Genomic DNA, 26,138 nt, shown 5'->3' on the forward strand with positions numbered 1-26,138 from the left:
ACAAAATTATTAAAAAAAGACACAAAATTATTAAAAAGAGACACAAAATTATTTAAAAAAAAGACACAAAATTATTAAAAAGAGACACAAAATTATTAAAAAAGACACAAAATTATTTTAAAAAGACTTAAGATTATTTTAAAAAGACACAAAATTATTTAAAATAGACACCTTTTTTGGGGTGTTCTGCATCTGAGCATGAAATCTTAAAAGTGCAGTGTAAAAATGCACAAAATTACTTTTATGTTACCAATTAATTTTGGTCTGCTGTTCTTACACTGATAAAAAAAGAAATCACAGTAAGTGGTTATTTTTTATTTGCTTCAAACCTTTTTGTATTCCTATTTATACTGTTAAACATGCATTTGAGCATGAAATATGTTAAGTTACTGTAAACATATTTAAAATGTTGGTTTCATCATATCTGGTGAAAAACGCAGATATTTAAACTTGCATGAAGCCTTTCCATGTGTTGTGGGTTTGTAGATTGTAGATTTTTTTCTTCAAATGTATAAGTATAGATGTATATATTTAACACATTAGATTTATTACATCCCTTAAAATCAAGAGGCCTTCGCGGCCCCCCGTGGATCTTTGGGCCCCTTGGGGGGTCGGGCCCCCGGTTGGGAATCACCACACAAAACCAGTTTGGCATCATTTGGCCAAAACTTCCCAAATAAGCGTTGAGCATATTGTAGTTGAAGCTGTCTGAGAGAAAAGCTGACTTCTGATCTCCTCGTTATAAACTCTGAGCAGTGACGGGACACGAGCCAATCACAGGCCAGCTCTAGAGAGCGAGCGTTCTGATTGGCTGAGAGACTGACTCTGGAGTCTTCTAACTGAGGCCCTCAGGCCTGAGACTAGTCCTGGTCTGGGTTTTTATTGGTCCCCATCGGGGAGATCTGGGATGCATAAGAACGTATAAGAGAATGTTTTTAATAAACAGCAGTTCCATCATGTGACTAAGATTAATTATAATTATAGACGATGAGAAGAAGTCACAGTTCAAACAGTTCTCAACCACTTTAGAACATTTCTTCACATTTCTTCCATCAAAGGAAGTTAAAACGTTTAGTTACATCAAATGTCTTCATGGTTCATCTCTAACTCTACACTGTAAAAAATGTCTGAAAAACTGTTAATCCATGACAGTAAAAGATGTAAAATGATAAATGAGTTAATACAGATTTTTTACAGTTTTATTTTATTTTTAAATACATTACTCCACTGTAAAATACTCTGGTACCATGTTTGTAAAAAAAAAACAACAACAACTGTAATGTATATACAGAAATATACTGTAATATTTAATGGTAAAATCTTTAATTTATGCAGCATTTATGAAGTATTTTCTTGTCAATTATATGGCAGAACAGTAGCCTGGGTATACCCAGACTGCCTTGCGCGCTCGAATTTGATTTCGAACCTCCAGCCAGTCTGGAAACGAGGCGATTATCTTAGCCCTGTTTTAGGGATCCAATCACAGAGCGGGGAGGGACGGTGAGACGATGACGCGTACTACTCGGCACTTGGAAGCTTTCCGGATCCAACATGGCTGCTGCAGACGCGAAACTCTCTTTAGCTGTAGATGGTGTTTTAAATAGTTTAGAGCGAAAGTTGAAAGGCGAAAGGTCTCTGGGGGCTCCGCTGTCCCCCGGCTCGTAGCGAGATCACCGGTAGCGGGGCTATTAGCGCCGCTCGGGCGGTTTCTGCGGCTCGTTGCGCCGAGCCGGTGAGACCGCCGGTCACCGCCGGTGATCTCGCTCCGAATCGGGGGACAGCGGAGCCCCCAGAGACCCGCAGCAGCTTGTTTATTGCCCATAAAATCAGTGGATGTGTGGCTGAATGACATGAGGGGGAATAAAGCGTGAAAATAAATAATCTTGCAGAAAGCGAGAACTGGAGAAGCAAAGCAGCAGCAACACTCTCTCACAGACACACACACAACAAACATCCATCTCTGTTGCTCTACTACGTCATCTGGTATAACTGATCTGATTGGCTAAGAGCTACCTACAGACGCTTTGATAGACATTCTAAGCGTCCAATAAACGGCTCCGGAGGATCGTAAACCACACCTCCTCTACGGAGAAAAGCATTGTAGGTGTCCAGACCTAATCTCCAATGAGATTTGGTCTGGTGTTAGCCAGGCTAGCAGAACAGCGTTTCTTTTGATGGAAAAACTTTTTATTTATACAGTAAAATATGGAATAAAATGTCAATCTTAAAGGTGAAATCAACAGTGTTAATATCATTTTACCGTAATATTATAAAAAGTTGCACCGTATTTATTACAGTAAAGTTCTGCTGGTTTTTACCATAAAAACAACAGTTGTTTTTTACAGTGTAGCCTCCAGAGAAGATCTGTGATCGGCTAGTTTGGGCTGAACTCAGTTAATTCAGGGTGAAGTCATCTGACAGTTTCCACCAAACATGTGAGGATCTGTGACGGAGAAACCAACAGTTTTAATCTCAGCTGATCCTCATGAGTCCAGACAGACACAGATATCATCTACGGCTGGAAACATCTATAGCTGATAACCGATAACTGTCTGATTACATCATGGAGTCTGACTCCTTTCCATCCTGCCTGTATTCACCTTAAAACATGTTTAAATACCATGTTGGTAGATTTTTCACCTATATGACCTGATAATAATAATAATTGATTTTTTATTCTGACTTACTGGATCAACATTTAGAACCAAAAAGAAACAAAGAAAAACCAACATAAATGTGATCTTGTGATTGTGTGTGATCCTGTCATCAACTCTGGTTTTATTCTAGTGGGACTCCATTTGATTTGGCTCTTTGTGTTTAGAGGAACAATATTGATCATTTTGTGTCTTTGTAAGTCATTTTGTGTTTTTTTTTTTCGGTCATTCTGTGTCTCTTTTTGTGATTTTGTGTCTTTTTTGGTGATTTTGTGTCTTTTTGTGATTTTGTGTATTTTTTTTAGTCATTTTGCATCTTTTTGTGTCTTTTCTTAGTCATTTTGTGTCTTTTGTTGTGTTTTTTTGTAGTAATTTTGTGTCTTTTTTTGGTCATTTTGTGTCTTTTTTGTCATTTTGTGTCTTTTTGTGTCTTTTTTCTAGTCATTTTGTGTCTTTTTTGGTCATTTTGTGTCTTTTTTAGTCCTTTAGTCCAACATAAAATGTGATTTTGAATCTTTTTTTTAACTTTCAAAACACTATCATGCTCAATGAAGAATGTTAAATGTGTCAAATGTGACCAAAGGTGTCAAATCTACCATATAAGAGGGTTCCATCCAGTTCTATCATTTGATACTAAATCTATTTGAGCTTGTCTCCAGTTTTACTTGGTATATGTGTCTAATATGTGTATGAATGTTGGAGGGTTCAGAGGTTTCTCAGCCTGCTGCCGTGTCTTCTTCATGGTGTGAGAAGTCAGAGACCAATCTGAGCTGCGTGACCCCACACACACACACACACACACACGCACACACACACACACACACACACACACACACACACACACACACACACACAGCTAGCCTGAGGTGATCATGTTGCTGCCAGTTGAAGTAGAAACTCTCGTCAGCGATCAGTGAGAAACATGCAACGCTCTTCCAGTCTCATGCAACCATCCTCACCTCTCTCTCTCTCTCTCTCTCTCTCTCTTTGACTCTTCCTTTATCCTTTTCTCTCTCGCTCCGTCACATCTGTCACTAAGATAAACTGCTACAGTATCTGACGTCCATCTCGCTGTCTGAAGCTCTCGAGGCTTTGCTTTAAAAAAAAAAAAACCTGAAAAGAGCTGAGAAATGAAAAGAATCCTGCAGAAACCAACTGACAAAAAACAAGAAATAAACAACTAGATTAAAGCAAATAAATGCTGGAAACAAGTCACATTATCTGCCAGTGCAGTAAGTAAATGTTTCTTTGTAAGAATTCTTTAAACAAGTAAAAATATCTAGAAACTGGAAAAACAATGATGTCTTAAAATAATTCCAATAATTCTTATTTTGAGCAATTGTGTCTTGAAAAGCCCGACTGTAGTAACATTAAAATAATCCAGAAATACTTGAAACGAGCACGTTTTGGTGATAGAAAATGCTTTTGAAATATCATTTAAACTCCATGCAACTAAAACTCTCAACTGGAGCCAATATTTGAGGTAAAAACTCACCATATTCAACAGTTGAAGAGATTGAAAAGCATGAAAAAGCTCACAATGTCAATCCTAAAAACAAGTCTTTACACAGGACTGAAATCCCAGTGAAGAGGTTATTCACTCATTTTAGTTACAAAAAGACACATGTTGTTAAAATAAGCACATAAAGCTATGGTCAGTAGGTAAATTATACTCAGAACAAGATAATTAAGAAGAAGAAAATACTTGGTAAGCTTCTTGTGTTTTGCAGTGCAGTGGGACGAGAGGCGCCATCAGAGATATAAAATGTCTCTAAATGAGTTGTGTAAATGGTTTTTAGTGTATGTTGTGGAGGGTTTGTGTAGCTGGTGGTTGCATCATCACTCTGCAGCAGGATGTGGGAGTATTAAAGGCAGTTTATCTGCTGCAGACAGCCTGTGGATCCTGAAGATAGAACCAGCGTCATCACTCTCCTCCTGCTGCCTGCAAATAAAACCACACAAACAAACAATCACACTGATATTTATTGGTTTTAATCATTTCTAGTTGATCAAAGACCTTCCCGACAGCAGCAGCAGGTAGAGTTCAGGTGATCCGGTTTAGACATTAGACTGTTTCAGGACATGTAGAAAAAAAGTTATTAACCCTGTGGAGTCCAAAAGCTCCAAATAATCCAGACTTGTTGCCTCCATCAGAGTATAAAACAAAGCAGCGTGGAGCCCTACTGTACATTTACCTCTAAAGTTCTGGCTGTAAACTCCATGAGGCCAGTTTCAGTTTGATGATGATATACCAAGTAAAACTGGAGACAAGCTCAAATAGATTTAGTATCAAATGATAGAACTGGATGGAACCCTCTTATATGGTAGATTTGACACCTTTGGTCACTTTTACAACATTTAAAATTATTTATTGAGCATGATAGTGTTTTGAAAGTTAAAAAAAAGATTCAAAATTACATTTTATGTTGGACTAAAGGACTAAAAAAGGCACAAAATGACCAAGAAAAGACACGAAAAGACACAAAATGACAAAAAAAAAACACAAAATTACAAAAAAAGACTAAAAAAGACACAAAAAGATACAGAGTGACTAAAAAAGACACAAAATGACAAAAAAAAAGACACAAAAGACTAAAAAAGACACAAAATGACCAAAATTGTTCGGATAAACACACACACACAATCGCAAGATCACATTTATGTTGGTTTGTATTTGTTTCTTTTTGGTTCTAAATGTTGATCCAGTAAGTCAGAATAAAAATTTTCTATTATTAAAATCTATTATTATCAGGTCAAAAATGCCAACTTTGAAGACTGGTATTGGACGTTTTTTATCCAGTTTATGATTAAAGCACCAACAACATGTTTCTGCTGACTATATATGAATGGTCTGGGTCCATTTATTGCGTTACTGCACAGCTGATTGTGTGAGAAAAGAGTTTGTGATTGCAGAGAAGTGACTGTAATAATCCTGCTGCCAGACAGAACTTAGTTTAATAATAAGAAGAGGAAATGGGGTTTGGTGATTTCCCTTTAAATTTCCTGAGGACGACTGCTGTTCTCCAGATAATGTCAAAGTTAAACTATCATCTGGAACGTGTGTGTGTGTCGTTCATTTCCTCCGGCTGTTGGTGTGTGTCGTTGTTTTCCTCCGACTGTTGGCGTGTGTCGTTGTTTTCCTCCGGCTGTTGGTGTGTGTTGTTCATTTCCCTCGACTGTTGGCGTGTGTCGTTGTTTTCCTTCGACTGTTGGCGTGTGTCGTTGTTTTCCTTCGGCTGTTGGTGTGTGTCGTTGTTTTCCTGCGGCTGTTGGTGTGTGTCGTTTATTTCCTCCGGCTGTTGGTGTGTGTCGTTTTCTTCCGGCTGTTGGCGTGTGTCGTTTATTTCCTCCGGCTGTTGGTGTGTGTCGTTTATTTCCTCCGACTGTTGGTGTGTGTCGTTGTTTTCCTCCGACTGTTGGTGTGTGTTGTTCATTTCCTTCGACTGTTGGCGTGTGTCGTTGTTTTCCTTCGGCTGTTGGTGTGTGTTGTTGTTTTCCTGCGGCTGTTGGTGTGTGTCGTTTATTTTCTCCGGCTGTTGGTGTGTGTCGTTGTTTTCTTCCGGCTGTTGGTGTGTGTCGTTTATTTCCTCCGACTGTTGGTGTGTGCCGTTTATTTCCTCCGGCTGTTGGTGTGTGTCGTTTATTTCCTCCGACTGTTGGTGTGTGTCGTTGTTTTCCTCCGGCTGTTGGTGTGTGTCGTTTATTTCCTCCGGCTGTTGGTGTGTGTCGTTTATTTCCTCCGACTGTTGGTGTGTGTCGTTTATTTCCTCCGGCTGTTGGTGTGTGTCGTTTATTTCCTCCGGCTGTTGGTGTGTGTCGTTTATTTCCTCCGACTGTTGGTGTGTGCTGTTTATTTCCTCCGGCTGTTGGTGTGTGTCGTTTATTTCCTCCGGCTGTTGGTGTGTCGTTTATTTCCTCCGGCTGTTGGTGTGTGTCATTTATTTCCTCCGGCTGTTGGTGTGTGTCGTTTATTTCCTCCGGCTGTTGGTGTGTGTGATGTTCTCATCTCAGAGCCGAGACCAAACTCTCCTCTAACCATCTGGATCAAAACATATTTCATCTTCATCTCTATCTGCAGCACATTAACCCTTTATGTCCTCCTCACATTTACTCCCTCTGGTGATCCTCGTGGCCAAAAAAGGCCGCGCACGCTAAAACAGCTATTAAATCACCATATATTAATAATTATTTTCAGATTTTTTTTCCATGAATCTTTTAAACAACTTCAGACTTGTTGAAAACTACCAAACATGTATATATAACATGATGTTTCTATATGTTAATGATTATTTAGAATATTTCATATTTTCAGATACATTTTTACATACGTAGTCAAGTCAAGCACACAATGTACTCTTTGTAAATCAGTTCTTGGTGTGTGTGTGTGTGTGTGTGTGTGTGTGTCACCATTACATGCTATCACGCCACTTGTCTTCATGCATGTTTAATCAGAGTGAAAGATCTTGAGATTCCAGTCAGACAGAGAATAAATCAGAATAAATGATGAAATAAAATGTGATATAAACGTTGTGAACAGGTTTAAAGGAACAATTACAGTCATTTTATTATTTACAGTCATTGTGTTGGCTGCAGATCTAACTATAGTGATTATAGTCCGGGGCTCCAGACTAAATGTCACATTTTGCCCCTAAAACTTGAGATGGTGCAAGAACATTTTTCATCGTGTTGCACATGTGCGACCAGTAAATTTGCAGATTTTTTTTAAAACTATCATTGTAACTGACACGGCTAAGACAAAACACTATTTTACATTAGTAAATATTTCTTGTTGGTGACAAACTTCTGCTCCAGTCTGAAACATAATTTACTGTAAAACTCTCGCAGAAAGTCGCAGGCTGTTTTTCAGGGTCTCAAACTGGGAAAACAAGGATTTCTGTTGTTATTTGTTAATAAAAACAAACACGTTATTTCAACAGGTTCCATTTATTCTTAATTTATTGTAAATTATATATATTTTTAGCATTTATAGCAACAATTATGTGATGATTAAGGCTTTAAGAGCCTGGACATTTTTCATGCCGGTGCCTTGAAAGTGCTTTAAAGTGTTTGACTTACAAAAAGTCCGTTGAGCTCAGATCCTTTCAGTTGTTGACACAAAGTGTCAGATAAAGTTTTCTCTGTTTGCTGTAAACATCCAGATTGATAATGTGATTTTATTAGTGATCCAGTTAAATATGTATTTTACCAGTTTTAAACTGAACTGCTGCTTTTGTTTGGATTACATTTATCTGGAAACTTGAGAGAAAAACTCTCCAAAATGCCCCTTTTCTCAGAGTAAAGTGGTTATAAAAGTCGTGTGTTGGTTCAATAACTTTATTGGTTGTTGGACGATGAACTGAAAGTCAAACACGACGTTGTTTCTCTCAGAGCGTTTCTCATCCTGAACAAACAAATAAACTGTCTGTCATCACTGTTTTCATGCACAACGTTTATTTTTTCCTTCCACACGTCTCAACTGATCAACTCCTCTCTTCTTTTCATCGTTTTCTGGAATAAGAATAACTGTTTAACTGTTTTCTGTCTGAATTGAAGTCGATAGTAACTCTGTCAGATCTCAGAAACACTAGATTACTGTTTTAATTATCAGATAGTGTAATAAACTTCTGTCCTCCAGCAGCCGGACACTCTTTGTTTCTCTTGTTTCGTATCGACTTTAACAGACTAAACCACATTTTGAGTTTCTTCTCCTGCTGCCTCACAGTTTTAATCTCAGATTCTCCTCCTTCTCCTCCTCCATTTCCTCCCACTCCTCCTTTATCTTTATATCATATTTCTCTTGTTGTTTTACATGAAAAAAACTGTTTTCTACGGTTAAAACGCTTTGTAATACTTCTTGATCCACGGTATTTAAAAGCATCTCCAACGGTTCAATTTTTAATTTTTCTGATGTAGTTTGACGAATGTGTTTTACTGTAATTTTTACAAATGTTTTTTTTACAGTGTAGTTTCATCTGATATCATTATATTTAGTATTATCTGAATAATAACAGGATAAATTCGTCAGTTCACTTCAAGAAACTCACTTTTTTCTGCTCACATTGCTGCAGATTGAATTTAAATTCTAAAATCTGATTTTGAATCTCACAAAGCAAACTTGTTTATGAAGTTTTTATTTTGCTGTTGTTACTTTGTGTTTAATTTTCCTGAGGACGACTAAAGTTTAGCATCATCTCAAGTTTCAAATTAAATTCATATTTCATTTTTATTTTTTATTTTTTAGAACCCAGCAGAAACTCTTTTCTGTTCATGGAGTTTAGAGAAAAGAAGATGATAATCCTTTGATCTTTATTGATCCATAACAGTGTTGAAGGTCTAAAGGGACAGAAACAGGATCAATAATGTGTCGGTCCGAACTGATCAGTTTCTCATCTAGTGAGTCAGAGAGAGAAGGAAGAACCAACATCTCCTTTAAATCAAATGTTTCTAAAGATGAGACATAAAACCTGAGAATAACTTTAAACCGTCTGAACTTTAACTCTCTGGAGTTTTGAGGCTGTTTTGATTCATTTTCATGTCTGAATAAACCACTCATGCTTTATTTCAGCACAACCTCACCTGTATATATATATATATATTTTCATTTTGACTTACTGGATCACCATTTTGAAGACAAAAAAACACATAAAAAATGACACAAAACACACACAAAAACCACACATACAAACACAAAAAACACAGGGTTTTTTTTTTTTTTTTTTTTTTAAAAGACACATAAACACACTGAAAACACATACATTTTTTTTTTTTTAAAACACACAAAAAACACACAAGAAAATGACCAAAAACACACAAAAAATATAAAAACACACACACACAAAAAAGCACAACAAAATACAAAAAACACACAAAAATCACACAAAAAAAAACATTAAACAAAAGCCAAAAGAGTTGAGCTGCCAGCAGGACTCCATGCGTTTCTACCTGATGAAGAAGTCAAAGAGCTGCGGAGCTTTAATTTTATTAATTTTTAGACTCCAGACGGTTCATGATGCATCTCTGATTCTGCTCTTCGTAATAAACTCCCTGTGATATATTGATATATTTATATCGCCCAGCTCTAGGTGGTAAATATACAGAGGAGGTTTGATGTCTGAGTGTCCTCTAGTGTCTCTGAGTGTCAGTAAAAGAAGAGAGATGATGGTGTAACAGGTGGAGGCAGACTGGAGGATGAGGAGCAGGGATGATGAAGGAGACAGGAAGCTGTCCTGACAGCAGCAGGACTCAGAGACTCTGTCTGTCTGTGTGGTGGACATCACCAGGAGACGCTGAGAGGAGCTGAAGCTGCTTGTTGCCTAGTGAAGCTGCTCTGGATGTGACTACGGTCGTCACAGCGATACTGAAATGTTCAGCTCCATACCGATACTCAGGAAAATATTCAACACTTGATGCCATTTTCAATACCACAAGGATAAAAACAAAGACCCTAAAATTTAACAGAAATATTTTTATTAACAAGAAAAATGCAACATGTAAAAATTAACAGAACCACAGGTTAAATATTTATAAAAAAAAAACAGTTGTGCAAAAAGAAACTGCAACTATGATAACAAGCTTCAGGTCTGAGGTAGTGCAGAAAATAAATAAATACAATAAACAATAACAATTAGAACAATATTTTGTTGCTGGGCACAATATTAGTTAAGCTTGATAAGTCGACTTTTCTCTGCTTCATTCTGGGACTTCAAGAGAGAAAATAACACTTTTCATCCAATCTGTTGAAAATGAGTATCATATCTGGATACAACGTGTTAGTATCGATACTTTAGACAACCCTAACATGAACAGACCTGGTTCTGTGACTAGACCTGGTTCTGTGAACAGACCTGGTTCTGTGAACAGACCCGGTTCTATGAACAGACCTGGTTCTGTTCTGTACCAGTGAAGTCTGTTTCTGCTGAAGCTGAGACTGATAAACATGAGACAGCTGCTGGAGGAGAACCTTCTCACACCTTTAACCTCCAGGACAACAAGCCACAACCACAACATGAACCAGAACAAACCAGAACAAATGGCCTGGTGAGGATCAGAGAGCTGCTGGAGGTTACTGTGCAGGTTACCGTGGAGGTTACCGTGGAGGTTACCGTGGAGGTTACCATGCAGGTTACCGTGCAGGTTACCGTGCAGGTTACCGTGGAGGTTACCGTGCAGGTTACCGTGGAGGTTACCGTGCAGGTTACCGTGCAGGTTACCGTGGAGGTTACCGTGCAGGTTACCGTGGAGGTTACCGTGGAGGTTACCATGCAGGTTACCGTGGAGGTTACCGTGCAGGTTACCGTGGAGGTTACCGTGCAGGTTACCGTGGAGGTTACCGTGCAGGTTACCGTGGAGGTTACCGTGGAGGTTACCGTGGAGGTTACCGTGCAGGTTACCGTGGAGGTTACCGTGCAGGTTACCGTGCAGGTTACCGTGCAGGTTACCGTGCAGGTTACCGTGGAGGTTACCGTGGAGGTTACCGTGCAGGTTACCGCTGAGGTTACCGTGCAGGTTACCGTGGAGGTTACCGTGCAGGTTACCGTGGAGGTTACCGTGCAGGTTACCGTGCAGGTTACCGTGCAGGTTACCGTGGAGGTTACCGTGCAGGTTACCGTGGAGGTTACCGTGCAGGTTACCGTGGAGGTTACCGTGCAGGTTACCGTGGAGGTTACCGTGGAGGTTACTGTGGAGGTTACCCTGGAGGTTACCGTGGAGGTTACCATGCAGGTTACCCTGGAGGTTACCGTGGAGGTTACCGTGGAGGTTACCGTGCAGGTTACCGTGCAGGTTACCGTGGAGGTTACCGTGCAGGTTACCGTGCAGGTTACCGTGGAGGTTACCGTGCAGGTTACCGTGGAGGTTACCGTGCAGGTTACCGTGGAGGTTACTGTGGAGGTTACCCTGGAGGTTACCGTGGAGGTTACCATGCAGGTTACCCTGGAGGTTACCGTGCAGGTTACCGTGGAGGTTACCGTGGAGGTTACCGTGCAGGTTACTGTGGAGGTTACCGTGGAGGTTACCGTGCAGGTTACCGTGGAGGTTACCGTGCAGGTTACCGTTGAGGTTACCGTGCAGGTTACCGTGGTGGTTACCATGGTGGTTACCATGGAGGTTACCGTGGAGTTTACCGTGGTGGTTACCGTGGAGGTTACCGTGGTGGTTACCATGGAGGTTACTGTGGTGGTTACCATGGAGGTTACCGTGGTGGTTACCATGGAGGTTACCGTGGAGATTACCATGGAGGTTACCGTGGAGATTACCATGGAGGTTACCGTGGAGTTTACCGTGGTGGTTACCATGGAGGTTACCGTGGTGGTTACCATGGTGGTGACCATGGAGGTTACCGTGGTGGTTACCATGGAGGTTACCGTGGAGGTTACCGTGGTGGTTACCATGGAGGTTACCGTGGTGGTTACCATGGAGGTTACCGTGGTGGTTACCATGGTGGTTACCATGGAGGTTACCGTGGTGGTTACCATGGAGGTTACCGTGGAGGTTACCGTGGAGGTTACCGTGGTGGTTACCATGGTGGTTACCGTGGTTCTCTGTTCTCTGTGTCGAAGCTTTCAGCTTCACATCATCAAACCAAAGAATGAACTGAAGACAGACACGCTGTGAGCTTTATAAACCACACACACACACACACACACACACACACACACACACACACACATTGATGCTCTGTTGGTCAAGAGGAGCTCTCTATTAATCTGATGCATTAGAAACATATAATGCTTTATAATCTGCACATAACACTGTAGCACCATTAATATTCATAACAATGATCATAGCACATTATAAAGCATCTTAATTATTGCAGGTCACTCACTCACATTGTTTATTCAGTAGTTAGGGCCCCGGGGCCCCGAGCACTAACTACTGTTACTGTGGATTAGTTCTTCTTCCCGCTACAAGTTATATATCAAAACGCCGTTTGGTCTGGATCGGTGTACTGTTACTTTTCTCTATGGAACACAACGTTCGCGACGTAAGATATATATATATATATATATGTATATATATATATATATATATATATATATATACACACAAATCATCAGAAATACATAAATAATGAATAAATCAGTAATGCCGGTAAACTTAAAAAGTAGGGAGGATCATGAATAAATAAAATGACAGGAAAGGGAGAAGAAAAGAACAAACAAAAAAAAAGGGAACAGAATGTCATTATATTATTCCTCCTTGAAAAATCTCTCGTGTATATATATATATATATATATATATTTTAGAGTTAGGGTAATATATATAAAACTTTTAAAGTCGGCTGGACTTTTGGAGTATTGTACAATAAAAAACACATGAAAACACAAAAAAAACACACAAAATATGAAAAAAAAACAAAATAACCACCAAAAAAACACACAAAATTACAAAAAACATAAACACAAAAACATAATTGTTTTTTAAAAAAAACACAAAAAAATTACAAGAACACACACAAGAACACACATTAAAAACACAAAAAAACACATAGAAACACACAAAAACACAAAAAAATTACAAAAAACACAAAAAAATCCTGCATTAAAAATGCTGAATGCAAACTGCAAAATCAAAAAACATCTCTGCAAAAAAAGTGAAATCCTGTTACTAGACCTGGTCGAGGTGTTTTAACCTTTGCTGATAAAGAGTTGAAGCATTAATGTGAACTTCAGAGTTGAGCTGCTGGTGTTTTAACTCATGGAGAAGGACTTCCTGGACTCTAGACGGTTAAAAACAACAACTTAATGTCCAGACAGAAGGCAGGAAATAATGAATATGAAAATACATCATTTCTGTTGGTGGTAAAATATAAAGTGTATCTGTAAATCCTGCCGTCAGGTTACAGAACTGTTTATAGAAAACTAAAGAACATCTTCTGAATCACACAGACACACAACAGTCACACAGCAACAAGAGGAGAAATATTACTGAGAATCATTAATACAGTTTAATCTGAGTGATTACAAACCAGAAGAGTTAATAATAATAATAATAAACTGAGAAGATCGACTGTAAACACACAAACACACTGAAAAAACATGAAGCTCACCAAGTATTTTCTTCTTCTATCTACCAAAAGTATCTGAATTATCTTGTTCTGAGTATAATTTACCTACTGACCATAGCTTTATGTGCTTATTTAATTATTAGTATTATTATTATGTGCTTATTTAATGATCTTCTTGTGTAAAGACTTGTTTTTAGGATTGACATTGTGAGCTTTTTCATGCTTTTCAATCTCTTCAACTGTTGAATATGGTGAGTTTTTACCTCAAATATTGGCTCCAGTTGAGAGTTTTAGTTGCATGGAGTTTAAATGATATTTCAAAAGCATTTTCTATCACCAAAACGTGCTCGTTTCAAGTATTTCTGCTTATTTTAATGTTACTACAGTCGGGCTTTTCAAGTCACAATTGCTAAAAAATAAGTATATTTTTATTTATTTCATTGTTTTTCCAGTTTCTAGATATTTTTACGTATTTAAAGAATTCTTACAAAGAAACATTAACTTACTGCACTGGCAGATAATTTGACTTGTTTCCAGCATGTATTTGCTTAATTCTAGTTATTTATTTCTTATTTTTTGCATTCTAATGAATCCAATAATTTTAACTCAAACAATGATTTATTATGTTATGATCTTAATACTTTCTTCTTTTTATCCACACACCTCTGACTCATTTATCTCATGTTTACCTACAAGAATAGAAGAATAGAGTTTTCTTTTTGGGTTTTCTGATTTTCTTGTGGTTTGTTTGTTTGTTTGTTTGTTTGTTTGTTTGTTTGTTTGTTTGTTTGTTTGTTTATGAGCAGATTTACAGATAAACTGCTGCAGAATGAATCTTTGGACCAGAAAGTGAAATAAATGTTGAATCTGATCCGAGTTGCCGGGCGGATAGATGCTCACATGGTTTTCCAGTGTCGTTACCGTGGCGATACGGGTCGTTTGTGCTGCTTTCATGTGGCGTTGGAACAATTGGAGAAATGGGTTTCTCATCTTGTTTCATGGCTCACTTCATCGCCTCCTGTTGCTCTTTATTGTCACCAAAATAGTAGAAAACAAGCTTCCGACGTGGTTTTTTAAATGCTTCAGGAAATAAAATACAACACATCGTGTTTCTAGCGTCAATTTAGTTTCCACATTAAGGCTTAAAAGCTCCTGAACACACCGCGGGGACACACAACAACAAGAAGTATGTGAACACACCGTTGAGTCAGCTGGCTTTCACTGTGATGGTCGTGTATTTATATATACAGTCATGGAAAATATACATTAGTTTGGACAAATATGATGATAACAACAAAAATATCTGATAAGAGTTTAATGTAAGAGCTGATATCTAGACATTCAACATGGTTTTATTGATAAAAACCAAAATCATGATCAATAAAACCATGTTAAATGTCTAGATATCAGCTCTTAAATTAATCTCTTATCAGATATTTTTGTTGTTATCATCATATTTGTCCAAACAAATGAACCTTTAGTTGAACCAGTTGAACCAGAACCAGTCTTTTTTTTTGTAATTTTGTGTCTTTTTGTGTCTTTTTAAAGTCATTTTGTGCCTTTTTTGGTCATTTTGTGTCTTTTTTAGTCCTTTAGTCCAACATAAAATGTGATTTTGAATCTTTTTTTTACTTTCAAAACACTATCATGATCAATAAAGAGTTTTAAATGTGTCAAATGTGACCAAATGTGTCAAATCCACCATATCAGAGGGTTCCATCCAGTTCTATCATTTGATACTAAATCTATTTGAGCTTGTCTCCAGTTTTACTTGGTATATCATCATCAAACTGAAACTGGCCTCATGGAGTTTACAGCCAGAACTTTAGAGGTAAATGTACAGTAGGGCTCCACGCTGCTTTGTTTTATACTCTGATGGAGGCAACAAGTCTGGATTATTTGGAGCTTTGAGGGTTAATGTGTGTTGATGTGATTATTAATGTGTGTTGATGTGATTGTTAATGTGTGTTGATGTGGTTATTAATGTGTGGTGTCCTCTGTGTGTGCAGGTCTCTCTGGGAACCCGGTGGATCTGGAGAAGCGCCACACGGCGTTCGGTCAGAACTTCATCCCCCCGAAGAAGGCGAAGACGTTCCTGCAGCTGGTGTGGGAAGCTCTGCAGGACGTCACGCTCATCATCCTGGAGATAGCTGCCATCATCTCGCTGGGCCTGTCCTTCTACCACCCACCAGGGGGCGACAGCGAAGGTCCGTATATATATATATATATAGAAACACTAGGTCCACACACACACACACACACACACACACATATATACTCTATATCAGCGGTTCCCACACGTTTTTAGCCGCGCCCCCTTCTATGTCCAAAACTGGGTTGACGCCCCCCCACACCTTAAAACAGAAAAAGAAAAAGCAATCAGCTTTTTTATCTCCATATTAAAGGAGCATGTTTAATCAGCTCCAATGAGAACACACACAGTGTTTCCCACACATAGACCATTCTGTGGCGCACCTCCACATAATGACCGACCGCCACAAAATTATTCTGTTATTTTTTTCTCCTCTCTAGGACATTCAAAAAACTGTAACGTCTGTAACGTTAGCCTACGCACAGAAAACACATTCACATCAATAAATAAGTGTTTTAAATGAAGCGGGCCGGTCTCTGAGCTGCCAACACTCTCCGGTAACGTTAAGGCTTATTGATGGTTTCCTTAAATGCCGTTAACGGGACGAGAGCATCAAAGCGGCTGCTTCAAGCTAGCTACATCCAGGGTAGGTTCGCTTCCTGTTTTCAAAGTAAAAGCACAAATTCTAACGTTATAAAGGGCAACGGGCGTTTTATTTTTGTGAATGTAACCGGAAGTGCGTTGCTCACGACGGCTAGCTTGAGTAGCACAACCAAATAGTAAACAGCTGGTATTTAGACAAATGAACGAGGCACTGGGGATCTAAACGGCTACTTTCTCACCTAAAAGGGTTTAAAATGATAATAAAGTGATATATTTAAAGAATTTAGGACTTTACCGGTGTCAGTGGAGCAACACAAATTGCTATCTGGTCTGTGGGAAACACTGCACACATATAATAAAATAATCACCATCACAACAATGAGTCTCGCATCTGAATTCATCTGAAACACAATTTTAATATGTAACAAAATTATGTGCAAGATTCCACTTTTAAGAGCAAAGAGGATGATGACAGAGGCAGATCAGTTGGGAAATGTTGTAATATTTTCAGCCGTTGAACAAAAATTGCAGCAAGTTTAAATGACGTGGAGCTAAACAACCGTCATCATAACAGGCTGGAAACATGGAAGAAGAGAACTTAACTATGCTTCATTTTAACATGAAGTGCATTTTGAATAGTCTGCATTTATTAATTAATAATAACAGTTTTTGATTTTACATTTTACAAAGGAAATGTTTATTTACACGTCTTTATTGTGGGGGGAAATGTAATTGTGTAATTATCAGACCGCCATTACATTTTTCATCTCGCGGCCCCCTAGCAGCAGCTCGTGACCCCCTGGGGGTCCACGCACCACACTTTGGGAACCCCTGTTCTATATATATAAACACTAGGTCCATACACACACACACACACACACACACACACACACACACACACACACACATATATACTGTATATGTATAAAGACTAGGTCTGTACACACACAGCACCGCACATTACTCATGTCTTATTTTAACCCATAGGAACCTATGATGAAACAAACACTTTAAATCTTCTATAATCTCATATTCAGCTTGATGCCTCATTACCTCATTAACCCCTCAGAGACGTGTGTCATCAGCTGGTTGGTGGTCATGTGACTGAGACAGGAAGTGAAAGTATCTCATTTCAGAAAGCGTATTTTTTGTTACCAGACTAAGTTTAAACCCGTTTACCGACTCTACTGCGTTGTGTGTTGTGGTGGTTGCCGTGGCGATGCAGCGTGCGGCCAGAGCTCGGGCGGCGTGGAGGACGAGGGCGAGGCCCAGGCCGGCTGGATCGAGGGGGCGGCCATCTTGTTCTCGGTCATCATCGTGGTGCTGGTGACGGCCTTCAACGACTGGTCCAAGGAGAAGCAGTTCAGGGGCCTGCAGAACCGCATCGAGAAGGAGCAGAAGTTCACCGTCATCCGCAAAGGACAGGTCATCCAGATCCCCGTGGCCGAGATCGTGGTGGGAGACATCGCCCAGATCAAATACGGTACAGGCCCGAACACTCTCTCACATTTATATCTATGTATATATATATACATATAAATATAAAAACCTGACTAAACACTGTCTCTTCACTCTGTTTCTACACTGAGCAACACACTGCAACAACTGGAATAAATATATTATTTAAAGTAAGAGTAAATATCTCAGATCAATATCAGATCAATATCAGATCAATATCAGATCAATATCAGATCAATATCAGATCAAGAGGATATCTGATTATTTTCTGTCTGATCAGATATTTCTTCTTAGTCAGCAGTTTTTATTTTAGACTGTTTCACTTGTTTGATATAAAGATTTCACGGCTTTTGTCTTATTTCAAGAAGTTTAAGAAAAATATTCTACATCCAGATAAAAATCTTTGTAGCTGTCTGAAGAAAAGTTTGTCTTTTTGTATCTTTTTTGTGTAATTTTGAGTCTTTTTTGTGTCATTTTGTGTCTTTCTTTTGGTAATTTGTGTCATTCTTTGAGTCTTTTTGTGTTTTTGTGTCATTATGTGTCTTTCTTTTGTTAATTTGTGTCATTATTTGGTCATTGTGTGTCTTTTATGTGTCTTTTTTTAAAGTTGCAATAACAATTATAAAACACAGAAAGACAAGAGGATTGATTGGAGTAAAACTATCTGAGTGTATCACACCTTGCTAGCATCAATCACTGAGTTTAATTTGATACAAAACTTATTTAAACACATTTAAATATGCAGATTAATGTGAAAACTCAAAGATAAAAGTTGACTAGTTTTTAGTGACTTTGCTGGTTTCTATAAATATAATGCCTATCACATCATTATGTCCAGATGATGGCTCTAGCATTTACTGATTATTAATTCAACAATATTTTTACACATATTGAGAAAATAGGTCACGTGTATTTCATTAGAATCAAGAAAACACTACACTAATACACTAATTCTAAGGTATTTGTGGTTCATTAGATTAGATATTTTTACTGGTTTTGGAAAGTCTTGACAAGACACATTTAGATAATACAGATAATTTTGATATTTTTAAGCTAAATAAACCTAATTTTTTTACTTTTTTCTTGTTTTTGAGAGGTGTCTTTCTGCAGTGTGCATGTGAAAGATATTTTTAGGTCTTCCTCGTTAACTCTGGATGGAAAGTTCACAAACCTGTCAAACAGGAAGAGACCTCCCCAAACAGATGGAAACACACTATTGTTTAAAATATCCACAAGATTTCCTTCAGAGAGTCAAAGTCAAAGTCACATTTATTTCTATAGGGCCTTTACAGATGGCTGAGCACCAAATTGATTCATATAAAAGTGCAAAAAGTTCAATAAAATACAGGACTGACAAAAGTGAAAGAAAAAAACAAAACTAAAAAACTAAATGTAAAATAAATTAAAAGAAGAAGGGATAATTCTAAAAGCAGTTTAAAGCTTTAGTGTAGTTTTCCAGAGACGACCAGCAAACACTGAATGAAGACGAACTACAGAGTCAGTCAGATGAGGAAGATGTTTGACTTCCTGGTCCTCGTTTATCAAACCAGCGTCGGACAGGAAGTGAGTGTTACGTTTCTGTTAGATCATTTCTATGCTGTAAAACACGTCTGTAGAATTCAGGGTGAAAAACTGAGAGTTTATAACTATAAGAACTTTTATTTCATAAACCTCCGTCGCTGCGTATTTCTCTAAAATCTGTATACGATACGATATAAAAACTTTCTGATCCAGTGAGTGTAGATTCCTCTCTGGTTTCCTATAGACATGTCTCAGAACAACAGAATAAACAGCAGATTCCTGTCTGTTTCCTCCTGTTGTTATTAGTGACGCTGCTCTTTGATAATAAAGAGACTTTAGGGGGAAAAATCCTCTTTTTGTCCGTATTGAGTCCTTCGGTGTCATAAACTCTGGAGACGAGCCTTCTGAATCAGGTGTTTATTATGTATATATTATATAGATATTACATAGATATTATATATATAAGGGTGTGGTATTTAAATGACGCTCTATAGATATTATATAGAGATAATAGAGGTGGTCCTGGTTTTGTGTCATTTTGTGTTTTTTGTGTCATTTTGTGTCATTCTTTTGGTAATTTGTGTCATTTTTTGGTCATTTTGTGTTTTTTTGTGTCTTTCTTTTGGTAATTTGTGTCATTTTGTGTTTTTTTGTGTCATTTTGTGTTTTTTGTGTCATTTTGTGTCTTTCTTTTGGTAATTTGTGTCATTTTTTGGTCATTTTGTGTTTTTTGTGTCTATCTTTTGGTAATTTGTGTCATTTTTGTGTTTTTTTGTGTCATTTTGTGTTTTTTGTGTCATTTTGTGTCTTTCTTTTGGTAATTTGTGTCATTTTTTGGTCATTTTGTGTCTTTTATGTGTCTTTTTTAAAGTTGCAATAACAATTATAAAACAGGGGATTCATTGGAGTAAAACTATCTGACTGTATCAAACCTTACTAGCATGAATTACTGAGTTTAATTTGATCCAAAACACATTTAAATATGAAGATTAGTGTGAAAACTAAAAGATAAAAGTTGACTAGTTTTTAGTGTGACTTTGCTGGTTTCTATAAATATAATGCCTATCATATCATTATGTCCAGATGATGGCTCTAGCATTTACTGATTATTGATTCAACAATATTTAGAAACATATTGATAAAATAGGTCACGTGTATTTCATTAGAATCAAGAAAAGTAACCTGTTATCAGTTAGAATACACTAATTCTAAGGTATTTGTGGTTCATTAGATTAGATATTTTACTGGTTTTGGAAAGTCTTGACAAGACACATTTTATTCTTCCATTGGCAGATAATTTTATATTATATATATTAGGGTGTGGTATATAAATGAGGCTATATAGATATTATATAGATATTATATATATATAATATAGAGATAATGGAGGCGGTCCAGTGACTGAGCAGGTCGAGGCTCTGCTAACATGAACTGTCGTATTAAAGACACTATGAAGACAGACGGAGACGTTTTGTCCCTCTGAGACCTCCGACCACTCAGAAACACTGTCACATTATTATAACTTCAATTAATAAATCTACATATATTTGCATAAAGCAAGCTTAGTTCTCCAACCACGTGTTGATAAGAGCATTAAAGACTGGAGAATCTCTCTTTTTAAGGTTCATTTCAACAGAGACATGTGTGATTAATTTAGGATTAACTGTGGACATTCATGCAATTAACTGCAATCAAATATTTAAATCAGTGAGCAGCTCTAATTTAAACACCAGCTAGAGAAGCTTTCAGTGAGTCTTCTGCACCAGGCTGCTGCTGCTGCAGGTTTATACCATCTCTTCACTCTACAGACAAACTCTGACTAATTATTCCTCCTAAACATGTCCAGTCACACATTAAAGACTGAAAGTCTTCAGTAAATCTAGTTTTACTGGATCATCTCCATGGTTCAGTTTGAGGTAGTAATCTGGTTCATATCAGTCTTTTCTAGTCTTTGGTTTGTCACAGTGACGTAACACAACATGGTTTTATTCATAATGATTTTGGTTATTATCAAGAATGTTTCCATGACTGAAGATGTAAAAATGATCAAAAAAGGACACAAAATTATCAAAATAGACACAAAATAACCAAAAATGTATGTAAAAATGATCATAAAAGTCGCATAATGACCCAAAATATATGTAAAATTACTAAAAAGACACAAAATAGACGTAAGTAAGTAGTTAGTAATTTACTAAAAAATACACAAAATGACCAAAAATAGATGTAAAAATGACTAAAAAAGACACAAAATAACCCAAAAAATTGTACGTAGAATATTTTTCTTAACATTCTTGAAATAAGGCAAAAGCCGTGGAATCTTTCTATCAAACAAGAGAAACAATCTAAAATAAAAACTGCTGATTAAGAAGAACTAAGCATATAAATAAAAAATAAGCAGATATCCCCTTGATCTGATATTGATCTGAGATATTTAATCTGACTTAGATATAGTTTTTGCAGTTTGTCTGCAGCTAGCAGTAGAAATGTGTTTACCTATCAGCTGTTTGGTAAATAAACGAGTGTGTTGTTGTTGTTGTTGTTGTTGTTGTTGTTGTTGTTGTGACGTTGTTGTGACGTTGTTGTTGTTGTTGTGTGTGCAGGAGACCTGCTGCCTGCTGACGGGATCCTGATCCAGGGAAACGACCTGAAGATCGATGAGAGTTCTCTGACGGGAGAGTCGGACCACGTCAGGAAGTCTCTGGAGAAAGACCCCATGCTGCTGTCAGGTCAGCCTGGCTCTGTTTCAAATCCTCTGAAGCAGGATGTGGAATCAGATTTTATAATCAGCGTGTTTTATATCCATGTTAGACGGAACAGCTGTTTACTTTATATACAGGCTAGTAAAACAGGTTATGCTACATACAGTCATGGGAAAATATTAGACGTTTGTTTTCTTCAGTTTCTGGTTCATTTTAATGTCTGGTTCAACTAAAGGTTCATTTGTTTGGACAAATATAATGATTACAATAAAAATATCTGATAAGAGTTTAATTTAAGAGCTGATATCTAGACATTTAACATGGTTTTATTCATGATAACTGAAATCATTATCAAGAAAACCATGAAAAATGGCTAGAGAATGAAGAATAAAGGAGAGAAAACAAGGTGGGACATGGACCATTGGTGGTTACTTGGATGTGCTGAAGAGCTTTGTTCTCAGTAGAGTTGTGGTTTTGTATTTGTCTTTTCTTTGGACGGCCGAAGACAGAATCTTTAAGCGTTTGTCTCATGTTTAAAGTTTGACATTTTGAAACACTGGTTTACTCTTTGAGCCACAGAAGCAGTTAATATTATTTCTGGTTCTCCTTCTGGAGCTGTGGAATGTCTTTTGACATCAAGGCACTAAAACATATTCATAAAAAGAGCAACAGTTGATCCTGTTCAGGCGACTTGGCCACATAAAGCTGTGTGTCATCAGCATAGAAACGTATACCATGTTTCATCATCACGAGGAAACATCATGGAAGATTAAAAATGTGTTCTGAAATAATCACTTTATCCCTGAAACTTCAAGTTAATACATTTAAAGAAATATGGCAGGAATGGAAAGTGTATATTTCCCCATAACATCCTTCTTTTGTTAAATCTTTTTCCATATGTATGGAAGTTGAGTATGGAAAATATTATTAGACCCTTTTTCTTCAGTTTCTTGTTCATTTTAATGTCTGGTTCAACTAAAGGTTCATTTGTTTGGACAAATATAATGAAAATAACAAAAATATCTGATAAGAGTTTAATGTAAGAGCTGATATTTAGACATTTAACATGGTTTTATTCCATTTCCATTGATAACGATTTTGGTTATTACCAATAAAACCAAGAACCTGAAGAAAACAATCGTGGTCTAATAATTTTCCATGACTGTATATTTATGGGTATGATTGTCTGTTATTGTAAGAAAAATGTTTCCTGATTAAAAACAAAGCACCCTATGTTCTAATGTTTGTTCTAAGGATATTATAAATAGCTGAATGAAAAGTAGTGGTCCTATGATCGACCCCTGGGAACTCCACAAGTTATAATATCAGCAAACTAAAACCCAAAAGTACCAGCTGTGTTTTAAAGTATTTAATGATCCATGTTAAGGTTCAGACAGATGAAATGATGATGAAATGAAATGACAGTTAAAAGTTTAAGTTTATTTTTTAGTAATTTTGTCTCATTTTGTCTTTTTTTTTTAGTCATTTTGTGTCTTTTTTAGTCATTTTGTGTCTTTTTTTAGTCATTTTGTGTATTTTTTAATTCATGGTCTGTCTTTTTTAAGTCATGTGTCTTTTCATGTCTTTTTTTTGTAATTTTGTGTCTTTTTTTAGTAATTTTGTGTCTTTTTTTAGTCTTTTTGTGTATATTTTTTAGTCATTTTGTGTCTTTTTTTAGTAATTTTGTGTCTTTTTTAGTCTTTTTGTGTATATTTTTAGTAATTTTGTGTCTTTTTTAGTCTTTTTGTGTATATTTTTAGTAATTTTGTGTATTTTTTTAGTCATTTTGTCTTTTTTTTTGTCATTTTGTGTCTTTTTTTTAGTCATTTTGTGTCTTTTTTCAGTAATTTTGTGTCTTTTTTTAGTCATTTTGTGTCTTTTTTTAGCCATTTTGTCTTTTTTTAGTCATTGGATTGAGACAAAGGATTGAAACATGGAGTAAACAGCCCGAAGCTCCATAGAGTTAAAGTATTATTAAAGTATTATCTGTATAGACAGAAGAAGTGATGATGAAGTGAGAGTTAAAGTGTCTGTGGTTGTGTCCTCAGGGACTCATGTGATGGAGGGATCAGGCCGGATGGTGGTTTCAGCCGTCGGCCTCAACTCTCAGACTGGAATCATCTTCACGCTGCTGGGAGCCGGAGACCACGACGAGGAGAAGAAGGCCAAGAAAAGTAAGACCAGAGAGAGGAGAACAGATAAAACCAGCTCAGGGTGAAGAGGTGGAGTCTCAGAGAGAGAGACGGGTTGGAGGACAGACAGACAGACAGACAGACAGACAGACAGACAGACAGACAGACAGCATCGTGTGTCTCAGCTTCTGAATATTTCTACTCTACTGTTTGAACAGTGCAGATATGAAATATTGTCCCGTTTGCTCCCAGCTGGTGCTGATTGTTTCTGATTGGAGCAGGTAGAGATGTCTGAAGGTTCATCAGAGAATAAATGAGACCAAGGAGCTAAAATCACCCGACTACCTGGTTTAAAGGGACGTGGACAACAAAAAGATCCTTAGTTCATTATTAACTCTTCACTAAAGCTCATTAAAGGCCTTTAAAGGCTTCTCCATTATTTCTTTATTGAGCTCATATCTGACAAACAGAAGATCTGAAGTTGTGATTCTTTGTGGTGAAACTCACTTTTTTTAGAGCTGTTGATAATTAAAATAATCCGCAACAACAAAACCGTCTGAATGTTAGTTCACTGTAAAAAGGTGTTTAAAAACCAGATCAAACAGTAAATCTGAGGGAAATGATCTTGCTGCATGGACAGATAATTTACCTTGACAAGATTTATTAAATCAAGATTATTAAATCAGAAATAATCATGTCTACAGATGCATTTAGAAGGCTTCAAATAAGCCGAAAATGCTGGTTTTAAGATCAGATTACTTAAAAATGTAACTTTTTACAGCCTCAAAATAAGTGAAATACACTAAATATAAGCAATTACATGTTTTGTTTTTTTACTTTTAGCAAATTAAGATGAATATTATGGAAAAAATGTATAGATACATGTATCCTGATGTGATTTCAGTGTTTGAGACTAAAACATCTTTAAACTGATGATTATTAGTTTCTTACCAAGATAAAAAACTTTAGATTTAGAAGTGTTAGATCATTTATCTGGTTTTAAGAGTTAATTTATTATTTTAAGTGTTCAACATGCTTATTTCTAGATTTAATAATCTTAATTTAATAAATCTTGTCAAGGTAAATGATCTGTCCATGCAGCAGCAGATTTACTGTTTTATCTGGTTTTAGACCTTTTTACAGTGTAATAATTCTTTATCTGTTGAGCTTTAGCTTCAGTCTGTTTTTCAGTGTTATTGCATGATGCTGAATTATCATAATTAATATGTAAACATTACCAGCCGGTCGCCAGAGAAAAGAGTTGGCATGGTGTGTTTGTGGAAACCACAGAGTGATCTGCTCAGTTAGAATCAGACGTTGATGAGGAAATCTAAAGTTAAATCTAATGTTTGTCTCCTGCAGGAGGAGAAGATGTAACTTTAGACTGGAGACACACTGATTTATTGAGTTTAGCCTGGAAGTGTTTCACAGGCTGATGGTTCTTAGAACCGTCGTGTCTAAAGCAGCATCACATCATCATGTTAGCTTAGCCGCTAACACCAGACGAGATCCGATACATAGATAAATAGACTTTATTCATCCCAAGCTGGGAAATGACAGTGTAGCAACAACAACAACACAATGAAATAAAAAGAACAACCTAGGCATACTTCAAGCAATAAAATACAATAAAAATAAAGTGTCTGAAGAAGGAGTATGTATTAAGGAGTAGTATTCCAGTGCAGAATAAATATGAAACTTCAGTATAAAAATATTGGTGCCGTGAAACAAATAAGGTGCAATAAACAGTTTGCATAAAAAATGTCACAATGAGGTCTAGTCTGGAGACCACCTGTTCATCTTAACGTAGAGGAGGCGGGGTTTATGATCCTCCAGAGCCGTTTATTGGACGATACGAATGTCTGTCATAGCGTCTGTAGCTCTGAGCCAATCAGATCAGTTATACCAGATGACGTATGTAGAGAGACAGAAGACGACTGATGTTTACACGATGGAGCCCAACGATTATTG

General features: G+C 37.1%; 1 protein-coding gene across 2 annotated transcripts in view; it reads left to right on the forward strand.

Annotated features, from left to right (window-relative positions):
• The window catches only part of LOC131968840 (plasma membrane calcium-transporting ATPase 1-like), a 91,314-nt gene that overhangs the window by 10,883 nt on the left and 54,293 nt on the right, over positions 1 to 26,138 (forward strand). For both annotated transcript variants that reach the window (XM_059329884.1, XM_059329883.1), the window contains exons 2-5: positions 15,669 to 15,866; positions 17,580 to 17,837; positions 21,937 to 22,062; positions 24,084 to 24,209. In XM_059329884.1, coding sequence (XP_059185867.1) covers positions 15,669 to 15,866; positions 17,580 to 17,837; positions 21,937 to 22,062; positions 24,084 to 24,209 — 708 coding nt within the window. The remainder of the gene's footprint in view (positions 1 to 15,668; positions 15,867 to 17,579; positions 17,838 to 21,936; positions 22,063 to 24,083; positions 24,210 to 26,138) is intronic.

This window comes from Centropristis striata, chromosome 3 (assembly GCF_030273125.1).
Source record: "Centropristis striata isolate RG_2023a ecotype Rhode Island chromosome 3, C.striata_1.0, whole genome shotgun sequence".
Taxonomy (NCBI): domain Eukaryota; kingdom Metazoa; phylum Chordata; class Actinopteri; order Perciformes; family Serranidae; genus Centropristis; species Centropristis striata.